General features: G+C 39.2%; 2 protein-coding genes across 3 annotated transcripts; one reads left to right on the top strand and one right to left on the bottom strand.

Moving 5' to 3' along the window:
• Nucleotides 1-451: 451 nt before the first annotated feature.
• On the top strand, nucleotides 452-6,168 carry si:ch211-107m4.1 (heterogeneous nuclear ribonucleoprotein U-like protein 2). The gene is made up of 12 exons (XM_044127032.1): nucleotides 452-1,043; nucleotides 2,044-2,117; nucleotides 2,195-2,428; nucleotides 2,512-2,624; nucleotides 2,736-3,002; nucleotides 3,128-3,250; nucleotides 3,350-3,451; nucleotides 3,554-3,722; nucleotides 3,864-4,088; nucleotides 4,173-4,231; nucleotides 4,454-4,882; nucleotides 6,013-6,168. Exons 1-11 carry the CDS (start codon nucleotides 565-567, stop codon nucleotides 4,529-4,531), a joined length of 1,923 nt encoding a protein of 640 aa, XP_043982967.1. The 5' UTR covers nucleotides 452-564; the 3' UTR covers nucleotides 4,532-4,882; nucleotides 6,013-6,168.
• Nucleotides 5,810-10,671, bottom strand: nudt22 (nudix (nucleoside diphosphate linked moiety X)-type motif 22). 2 transcript variants are annotated; one of them, XM_044127034.1, is made up of 8 exons: nucleotides 10,581-10,662; nucleotides 9,272-9,483; nucleotides 8,232-8,277; nucleotides 7,740-8,051; nucleotides 7,535-7,660; nucleotides 7,263-7,360; nucleotides 6,175-6,268; nucleotides 5,810-6,081 (listed from the first exon to the last, which is right to left on the bottom strand). In XM_044127034.1, the coding sequence occupies exons 2-8, from the start codon at nucleotides 9,358-9,360 to the stop codon at nucleotides 5,953-5,955; spliced, it is 894 nt and encodes a 297-aa protein (XP_043982969.1). In that variant the 5' UTR covers nucleotides 9,361-9,483; nucleotides 10,581-10,662; the 3' UTR covers nucleotides 5,810-5,952. The 2 variants fall into 2 exon arrangements, with proteins under 2 accessions (XP_043982969.1, XP_043982968.1); XM_044127033.1 differs by having other exon boundaries at nucleotides 7,740-8,277; nucleotides 10,581-10,671.
• Nucleotides 10,672-10,979: the final 308 nt, after the last annotated feature.

Genomic DNA, 10,979 nt, shown 5'->3' with positions numbered 1-10,979 from the left:
TGTTGTAGTTTCCTTTTGTATGTTGATGATACTAAAGGACATCCAGCAACAAAATGGTGGTCTGTGTTTACTGAATTGATGTCTACACTACTTTAATCTGCATAAATAATGAAATCATTCTATGGAAAAGTGAAGGATCCTTCATACTTAAGATAGAAATGACTAAAACATTTAAACTCATTCGAGTCTCTTTATGTGCTCCACATGTTGCCCACAATCGTTTTTTTGCCCCATGGGCCAGTTTTAATAACAGACAATGAGGTATTTGCTAAATAAACAAAAATAAAATTATATAACCAGCATGGAAATCTAGGAGGTTTTTTTAAAATTAAGACAAGTACATTTGTTCAAAAATTATCTGAACATGTTATTTCTCCTTAGTCCCAGGGGGCGGTAATGCAACTTGAAGGAGGGCAACCGTCCGTCAATTGACTCCAAAAAAGACGAAGAAGAAAAAGGCAATGTTTTGAATCGGACTCCATTATTTATTTTTCTGTTGAGTCTTTTTTTCTTTTTTCCGTTAAAGCCCAGATAAACATCCTGGTTTATCCTGATATCTTAAGAATGAAGTTGATGGACATTAAGAAGTTAAAAGTGGCCGAACTGCGGTCCAAACTAACCGAACTGGGTTTGGACAGTAGAGGTCTGAAGGCTGACCTGGTTGACAGACTATGGTCAGCCTCGCAGTCGGTACGGAGTCCAGAACATGTAGAACTGCTGGAGGGCAGCCCATCAATACTGTATGGACCGACAGAACCAGATGAGGTTCAGGTTCGGACCGAGTCCTCATCACCGTCGGTAGTCGACTGTGCCTCTGCGCCGTGCGAAGTAGACCGGGGTAGAGAGTACGCAGACACTGCCACTCAGACTGAGCCAGAACCTGGTCCAACAGCGGTACCATCGGGTTCCGAGTGCCTTTCAGGGACCGAGATTGTCTGCCAGGCGGAGAGGAGGCAGCTGGGACATTCAGATGGTCCTCTCTCTGAGGAAATGGGCAGAGGAAGAGCTTTCTACGAGTTCAAGGAGGAGATACGATACAAAAGGTAAATCCTTATTTCAGGGAATATTAAAATCTAAAAAGCTATGGGAGGTTAAACGGGGCAAATTTAATAAGTCACTTAGGATCCAATGTTTTTGTGATTTAAATAAATAAATACAGAACTTTTTCTATTTTTAAAACGATCTATAGCAGTTCAGCTCAATTAGAAAACAGTACTATGCAATTCTTCATAACGTTTTTTGCCGTACCTTCTTTCTGGTGGATGTGGCTGTATTGAATTTAAACCACCAGATTCAAACTGATGTAAATGTGTCATTTAAAGTGTTTCTGACTAACAAGAATTCATTCACACTCTGGAAAAGAAAGGCTTGAGTATGGAAAAAGTCTCGAGTTTCTAAACTCCATTCCTTATTTTTAATTGTTGAGAAATGTAAACCAACATTTCTAATAAATTAGAAAGTTGTTTTTCATCGATTCATATTTAAAGGTTACTTTTTATCTTTAATTTGCTTAATCACAACTTAGGTTTTGTCAAACTCCATATTTTTTTTAATTCTGAGTTGGCAAAAGAAAACACAAATGAACATTAATTTGAAAATTGTCCATTAAAACTGTGCTTTAAGGAAGCTGTATAAAGTACAGTCCAGATTTGAGAAATCCTTTTTCACATTTTAAAATTGGTCAAGATGGCAAGAAAAATTTTTCAGTGTCTTAGTTTAAGGGTGTATACACTCACAGAACCACTTTTTAAAATCTTTTTTTTTTATATAGTTTTACATGTTTCAGTTTTGAGTTGTAGCGGTTATAGGATGATTGAAAGTAGAATTACAATTGTTTGCTTAATTTCTTTTTTTTCCCACTGTCCATATTTGTCTAATTTTACTATTTATAATGTTTAGAAAAATAAACCTGAGTCATTTTCTTAAGCTGAGAGACTCTGTATGAGGGACAAGTGACAGGAAGTAACAGGAAGGTTTACTCATCAGATTTTACTCAGTTTCTCTTCACAGAAAGTGTTTTTAATTGAGTATGTGTCTTTCCAGATCCAAATCACCACAGCTTCAACAGGATAAAAGTGAGGAAGAGTGGGATGAAGATAAAGTTAGATTAGATCCATGTAAGTACAGAGTGAAGTCAGTTTCTTTTTCTGGAAAGCTTTTAGAAACGTCACTGCTACTTTAATTGTTTCCACAGACGGCTGCCACCTCCACTTTGAAGTGAGCTCTGATGGATCCTGTGGGCAGCCACGGTTCTGGGATCGGTTCCCGTTGCTCTGGTCCGGCTGCAGGCTCACCCACGGGGTGCGGCAGGGACGGGTGGGGTTTGAGGTTCGGCTGGAGAGGAAGTTGCTGACTGCTGACCAAGAGGTCAAGGATCCATACGGACTGAGAGTGGGCTGGTCTGTGGGCGACTCCTCTCTGCTGCTCGGTGAGGATTAGGTCGCTGTTATTTGAACATGTTTTTTTTGTTTGTTGACAGCTTTAACTGAAACTCGATGTGTTTCATGTCAGGGGAAGATGAGCTTTCTTTTGCTTATGATGGATGCGGTAAAAAGGTTTCTGATGGAACCCAAGAGGAGTACGGTGAGCCTCTCTCTGAGGGGGACATCATTGGCTGTTATGCTGTGAGTTGTCTTAGAGATGTTCACAAAGAGAAGTTCGCAAAGATAGAGATGAACAACAAACAAAATTTGTTGTTCTCAAATGTTTTATTGTTTGTGCTTCCACAACAATAGGCCTTTTCTGCAGATGGCGCTGTTGAGTTGTTTTTCCATAAAAACGGTCGTTTCCTGGGCCCGGCTTTCTCCCTGAGTGCCTCTCTACTGCGGGGTCGAGTCTTGGTTCCTCATGTTCTCTGTAAGAACTGTTCAGTCCGATTCCTTCTGGACCGCATAACCCCTCAGTGGTACCCTGGACCGATGGGATTTACGCCGCTGACAGCACTCCCTGCTGCTCAGAGAGTGCACATCGCATCGGCTCCTACCTCCAAAATGCAGTCTGAGGTTAGATTTTGGACTTTGCTATTCAGGTTTAAAGAACCTCTTATTTGTGCTTCAATGTGCATAAATATATATTCCATATGGACTCAATTGTTCAGGCTGCAGGTTTCGTCTCTCTGTCCCTGCAGGTGGTGATGATGGTGGGTCTTCCCGGCTCTGGGAAGAGTTTCTGGGCCCAGACGCTGATGAAGCAGCATCCAGAGAAGAAGTACAGACTGCTGGGGACAGAAGACCTGCTTGCTTGTATGCTTGTCAGTGAAAACTCCAATTTGTATTCATTTTAGCAATTCTTTTAGAGCTCGATCCACTTCTGAGCAGCTAGTCCTCATAACCTGTGTGTGTTTGTGCAGAGTGAGGGTCAGAGAGACAGCAGGCTGCAGCAGACGTCCCAGTGTCTAACTGATCTGATTAAAATCGCTGCCAAGACCCCTGGAAACTATATCCTCGACCAGGTAACCGAGAGCTTCACCCGAAAACAAATGACCAATTACAATAAAAGCTTGCTGTTTGTGTGAATGGATAATTTAACGCAACTTTTTTTCGTGCTTTCCCAGTGCAACGTCCTCTTCTCTGCACGTCGACACAAGCTGCAGTTGTTTACAGGCTTCAGGCGGGTGGTGGTGGTGATCTTCCCGTCTGCCGACGAGTGGAAAAGACGACTGTTGCAGCGTGAAATGAGCGACGGCGAGCACATCCCTGAGACCGCCCTGCTCAAACTCCAAGGTTTGACTTATTTGCTTCATTTTGGGGAAAAAGGGTTTCAACTTCAGTTACACACAGGGATGAGTATTTATTGTCTTTATGTGATCTTTTTGTTCCTGTTCAGATACAGCATTGATGTTGTGTTTGTTTTCTTGCCTTCAGTGAGCTGCAGTCTTCCAGAACCGCAGCCTGACCTGATGGAGGAGCTACAGTACGCAGAGCTGCCTCAGGAACAGGCACAAATCCTCCTGATGCAGTACAAAGAGGAGGCTCACAGACTGCTGCCTCCTGTCATCAAACCAGACAAGAAACCCAGATGGACCAAGAGAAGACGTCACTTTCTCAGTCCTCCACCGTCAAACAGGAAGCAGTGGGGAGCAGTTCATGGTTGGCATGAGACACAATTAATATTTTATTTTATTTATTAGTACTGGTGCTAACTGCTGGTTAATAATGCCTTTGTCTTTGAAGGTTGGTACGACACAAGAAGTGACATGCAGCCTTGGAGTCATCAACCAGAGAGCAGACATGTGAGGGATTTGTTTCAATTATTTGTTCAGCTTAATATAGTCTGTATCTCTTTCTGTTGCAACACATAATCTAATTTAATGTAATTTTTTAAATGTAATGTTTACAAACCAAATCAATACAATATGTAAGAATAGATTTAATGTTGTATTTAATAGATGCGTGTATGTTGTTGCTCCGGGTCGATTAATGAACACTGTTCTTTCTTATTCTGGTCATTTTAGTGGAACCTGCCTTATCAGCAGCAGAACTACAACTACAGCAGAAGTTTCGGTTTCAGCGGCTATCCGAGTTACTCCTGAGGAAACATGAAACAAGAACGAGGCTGTTCTTCGTGTTGGAAGAACGGCCTGGGAGGTTTTTTATGACGATCACTGCGAAGAACAAATGCCAACAGTGCTGTGCAGAAGTCATGAGGCATCCCTCGTTTGAAATTAGACAGAAACACACTTTCTTGTAACCTCTTAAGCATTTTTTTTCTCCACATCCTCCTCTTTCAATCCACAATCTGCAGTTGTTTTTGACACTTCAGGCTCATCTGATAGGTAGGTCCTCTGATGCTCCTTGGGAGGTAGTTACGGAGCCATAATGACCTCAAGCGGAAAGGGAATCAAGTAATAAATCCGACGCAAAGATGTGGCAGACAGTGGCAAGTAAGTTTGTGCTTATGAGGAGACCAATGAAACCTTAATGATTCTTCCACCTTTAGACTCGATGAGTCGGATGCAGAGAAAAGACATAACATTGCTTCTTTGTTTATTTTTAATATCAGAAAGAATTCAGACATATTCACAAAAATACCTAATGCTATTCTTATATATTTATTTCTTTTATTGTTTTATGTAAAACAAGAAAATTTTAAATTTAAGAAATGAACCAGTGTCTGCCCCTAACAGATTGCTAAGCAAAACACTCATTTTTGTCTCCATCTTGTGGTATGTTTTGTTCCCTTTTTCTTTGTTGAAAAAGAAAAATCTGAAGACATTGATCATTATTCTCAGTTATGTGTGAGGTGATCACCTGAAGCATGATACATCCTGCAGATCCTGTCATGTCTTTGCTAGCTTTCTTTCCATCCTTTGTAAGACCATCTGTTTTTCTTTTGTAGCTTTCTGTAGCTTGACACTTCTTTTGTCCTCCATTTTTCCAGTTCAATTTCTAACTAGTCGGCTAGTGCAGGGTTGGGCACTCCTGGTCCTCGAGGGCCGATGTCCTGCAACCTTTAGATGCATCTCTACTTCAACACACCTGAGTCAAATAATGAGGTCATTAGCAGGACTTTGGAGAACCTGACTGCACGTGGGAGGTGATTCAGCTGTTGGATTCAGGTGGGTTGGACCAGAGAGAGACGTCTAAGAGTTGCAGGACACCGGCCCTCGAGGACCAGGAGTGCCCATCCCTGAAGGTCTGTGTCAAAAAGCAGACAGAATCCAAAAAAACTTGATCCAGACCACCTTAAAAGGTTACAAGAAAAAAGCGTCTCATTGGAGGCAAAGTCGAAAGAAATGAGGGATAGTTTAAAGCATTGTGCACTGTGATAAATGTTGCACGCTGTTTTGTACAATCAATGATAGCCGGGGTTGGTTTTCAAAGACAAAAACTTTGTAAAAGATTTTTATTGAAAATATTTTAACCGTGTTATTTTACAAAATACAGAGTTTTGACACCACTGCTAGTCTCTGGGGTGTTGAGGTGAATAAAATTTAACTGGTAAACTTTGTGCTCATCTTTCCTCTCGGTTTGGTTTGCTTGGCTCTCCTGGTTTCACCACCTGATAAAGCAGCATGGCTCCTTTAGCGGAGGGACACATCTCCGACCACAGAGGGCTGCTTCTGTTCAGCTGCATCACCTCCTGCAACACAAAAACACGACAGAAACAACTTCTGTAATCTGCACCTGATGCTGAAGGAGGAAATCACGCCTCCGATTTCAGAGCTGAACTGACCGTTGTGCTGAGGAAGACGACGTCTGTGGACTCGTTGGCCTCTGCTCCTCCTTTCCAGTACAATGTTCTGACTTCATCAGAAGACAGGGAGCAGCTGAGGACGCAGAGACAAAAGTGACTTAAAGTTACTAAATGTTTCAGACATAAGGTGATATCTCACATCACAGAAAACATCTCCTCTTAAACTTGCTCTAAAAAGAATCCTACCTGAATATGTTTAGATTTTTATAGCTGTAAGAGTGTCAAAAATGAGTAACTTCTCCAGCTTCGTGCGGCTTCTTGATGTGTTTGTTTTTTTGAGGCTTAAAGCAGTTAAAGACAAAGCAAAACCAAAATTGTAGACAAAAAACATTTGTCTACAATTTAGGGCACTTTAAAATCCAGATTAAGTAAGATTGTGTGATAAACAGAAATGATGAGGCTCATTTTGAGTCAGAAATATTGTAATGATTCAAACAATTTCCAACTAAACTCTTGCAATAAAAAGTGATTATTTCTGCAGACTAGATTCTTGGTTATTAAATAAGAAGCTTCTTTACATGGAGGGTAATTGGGTAAACCAGGGATTATACAGTCAAATTCAATAAATAAGAATATTATTGAAAAGTATATTTCAGCAACTCCATAGCTAAGTGAAAAATTATATAGATCTGTCACACACAGATTGATGTTTTCAAACCTTTATTTAATTTAATTCTGATGTTTTTTTTCTGCCTACAGCTAACAGAAGCATAACATTTAAAATTAGAATATTGTCACATCAATTAAAAAGCATGTTTAAAACAAAAAAAGTAATAAAAAGTATGTTTAATACCTTATTAAATGATAATTTTTTTTTCCAAAGGGTACTTTTAAATCAGACAAATGAACCTCAACAGAGCACATATTCTAGTTTATTGAATATGTCGGTATGTGTATTGCACTCAGTACAGCTTGTTCAATTATGCAACAGGCTCAATAATGGAACAAGAGAAAAGTTTCCCTTTTTCAGTTTATGTTCTTTCTGCTGTTCTGTTTTGATTATGATTTGACTGTAACTTTAAGATTTGAATATGTTTTTAATCTGGATAAAGAAAGGATAATAATACCTGATATAAAACTCTAAGCTCGGGCGTCCAGCGCTGGTGTGGTTAAGAGCGATGCCCATCAGGACAGGAGCGCCAAGGCTGCTCCAAGGAATATTTACCTGCAGACAGACCAGGTCGGCTTCAATAAGAAACACAGTCTCAATCTTATCTCCCTTCAGGATTAATAAACTACATTAGAACTGAACTGACAAAAGAACAATGAAGAGCCACTGTCACGTTAAGAACTGATTTTTATAGAAGTGTTCTTATTTTAAACATGAAGCAACAGTGACCTCGTCCCTGATCTCAGCGCAGATAGAGGAGAACAGCTCCGAGACGACGGCGTCCGGCCGCTGCTCCATCATGACCAGACTGATCTGGTCTTTGCCCGCCGCCTCGCCCAGACGCTCGCACACCGCCTGAATACAGCAGCAAACACATGAAGACCGACCACAGACGGAGAGTTTAAATTAAACATCGTTATTCTTTAAACGTCACCTTTGGCTCTGGGTGGCCACCAGGAATGTCCAGCAGCCCCCTGGCCTCGGCCACCTTCTGGCTCCTCCTGATGAACACCACCTGGCCATCACATGTGCACAACACGGCGCCGACGCCCAGGGGCTGCGCGAGCAGGGCCAGAGGGTCGCCAAACTCCTCCTGCCCACGGCAGCGGAGGTCTGCCACTTCACCAGACCAGTTTGTTCCCAGGTAGTCCTTGTAGCATGTGAGTCCCAGCCTCAGCGTGAGGACGGAACCAGGGTGATGTTTTGGCTGTGATGTCTTCTGACTGGTTCCTCCACCGTCTTCTGTCTGAAGTATACAGCCGTTAATAACGTCCCCACAGTGCTGAGCTGTTTCACCGCCCTGCTGCTCTCCACAGTCAGACTGAAAGCAGCCAAGGTTCTCTGGAGAGGCCAACCAGAAGGAATGTAGCCTGAATTTGGCTCCGTTAAAAAGCCACGGCTCCTTAGAAAGCCGTTCGGTCCAAACCTGGTTTATGTGCTGCTCAAGAAGAGGATCTGTCTGCCTGTTGAATCTGAGGGAAGAATAATCCAGAGTTTACTTTCATCTCTCAAAGAGTTATTCAACAGTTTTTTAAGAGCTGTCAGAGGCTTTTGGTTTTCATACGTTTATTTATAAAATATGAAACATACTTTGTCGTAGTAACAGGCTGCTGGGAACAAAATGTCTCAAGATCCAAGTTAAAGTTTTTTTAATGTATCAACACTAGGTCATGTGCTGTTTTTTTTGTTTTTGTTGTTGTTTTTAAGCAAAATTAACAAAATTTTTGCCATGTCTCCTTTGAAAAAGAGAGTCTTAATTTCAATGGTGATTTCTTGCTTAAACAAAGGTTGAACAAAAATACATAAAAAATCATAGTAAATTCCTTAACGAAAAGATAGCTTTTATAGATAAAACCTTGATACAGGATGTGTTTTAAATTAAATAAAACATGTTTTTAACTTTTGTTAAAGAATTAAGAAAAACTAATCCTATATGAAAACACAATTAGTTTATGAAATAAGACCTTGAAGCAAGATTTATAAAAAAAATCCTACTTTTACAGCTAAAAAGATACTTGGAAGATACTTTGGAATGAAAAAAAACGTTTTGTATAAGACTATCTTCAAAGTAAAATAAATCATTAAAAAAAAACCTTTATGGAGAAAAATAAGCTTAAGATTGGACAAAAAAATTAAACCTACTTTATTTATGCAAAGAAATACTTTTATCTAAGAGACAAAATACTTTTCTGTATAAACTTCTCATAATAGGTGTTACAACAATATTTAATTTCCTTTTGTGAGCAATAAAGTGTTTTTGAATTTAATTAAAGTACGTTTAGTTTAAAAACAATACTACTTTTATATATATAAAAAATAACAATTTAAATAATAAAAAAATCTCAATGGTCTAAAAACATTTGACCAGGGCCCATAAAAAAAAAAAAAAAAGAATGGCTTGCTGCTCAGAAGGAAAATATAAGGAAATAAAACATTACGTTTACAAATCAGTTAAGATCTGCGTACCTGTCTGAAAGCTCCACCTGTACTTGGTGCTCCAGCAGCCCACTCCAGTGTGCACAGTCCAGCAGAAGAGACACTTCAGGGTCCAACATGTTTACTGTGGATGATCACTGGAGTCCACTACTCTCTCTGAGCCCAACCTGGCCCTTTAACCGGTTGTGATCATCATATGAAGACAATGACGTTTTGTATCCTGGTAACAGGTGAGATTAAACCTAAAGAAAAAAAAAAAGTATAAATCATTTTAAAGACATCAGGGAGAATAACATCTGAGTTGGTCCACTCGTCGTACGGAAATAGAAACACTAAGGACAAACAAATCAGAGGCAAAAGCTGGATGAACGTAATATCTATGTTTAGTTCAATTTTGCATCTTCAAGAGATAAAACGAGTTAGAATTAGAAAGAGAAACTTATTAGTGGCATTTTTCACTTTTCCAAATGTGCATGATTTGGTTTTGTTTTGGTCATCAAAGAGAATGGGAGGTTGTGTGGATCAGAGTCATATTATTTTTCCATACTAATTATAATTCTTACACCATATATTAATTCTGGATGAGTGCCACTTATTTGCTGTTCATATAACTTAAGAATCTTAATTTTTGTCCATGTATCTGTGTTTCCTGACTGTCAGTCCTATGCATGTGAAATCAATAGTTTGTGTCACTGTATTTTGAATTACTGAACTCTTAGCAATTATGACCCGTAGATGGTCATAATTGCTAAGATTATGACCATAATCTTAGCAATTGCATTCTCAGAATGCAATTTCTGAGAATTTGCATTCTCAGAAAGAATGCAAATACATTCTTTCTGAGAATATAGCAAAAAGTATTAACATCGCAAACATCTATGATTTGAATTAAAAGCTTTTAAAATTGGATGTCTTGATTAGCGTATATAACACGTTAGTCTGAAACTGTTAAGATAATGTAGTTGTTTGCTAACAGCTTTTGGTGATGACTGTATTATCAGTGACCTCTTCCACAGATACAGTTCCTGTTACTCTTTAACCTGCAGAGGTGTTAGATTCGTCTTCTTTAATATTTTAAACCAATAAAACTTAACAAAACAACGATCTGACACTGACGGTGACCTGCTATAGAAGGTTTAAAAATGTATTTTAGAGTTTTAGATCACTTTCACTGGATTTAAGCAAATAGTTAATTGAATAATCATCCTAAGCAGCACGAAAAACACAAACAAGACAGTAAAAATAAAACGAAGTATTGGCAAATAATGTTATTTAACAAATTTAGCAAGCAAAACATTAACTAGTTTACCCTAAAAGTTATTTTAATAACATATTTCACCTCCGTGGGCAGTTTTGTTCCTGCTTCCTTTCTCCAGACTGAACTACCTTTCAAAACACTAGTCGTTTCTTCCTCTTTTCCCCAAATCTACGTCAGATGTCAAAAATATACTCAATACCACCACCGCGTGGTCAAACTGTAAAATTACAGTTGATTGTGGAATGGAATGATTAAAAATGTGTTTTTGCTCAAACAGATCGCTTATTTATGACAACTGAAATGCATGTCACTATTATGTTATGATCAAAATCAAATTTATGTATCCACTTAAGGTAACCACAGGGTTGCCCATCGTAGAAAAGTTAGGGGAGTGTTTTTGCTTTGCTTTCCGTCAAGTTGCCCACATACATTTTTTGCAATTTACAAAGTAAACATACAAAATTGTAAAAAAAAAAAAAA

This window comes from Gambusia affinis, linkage group LG09 (genome assembly GCF_019740435.1).
Source record: "Gambusia affinis linkage group LG09, SWU_Gaff_1.0, whole genome shotgun sequence".
NCBI lineage: Eukaryota > Metazoa > Chordata > Actinopteri > Cyprinodontiformes > Poeciliidae > Gambusia > Gambusia affinis.
This window is presented reverse-complemented; position numbering and strand designations above follow the sequence as displayed.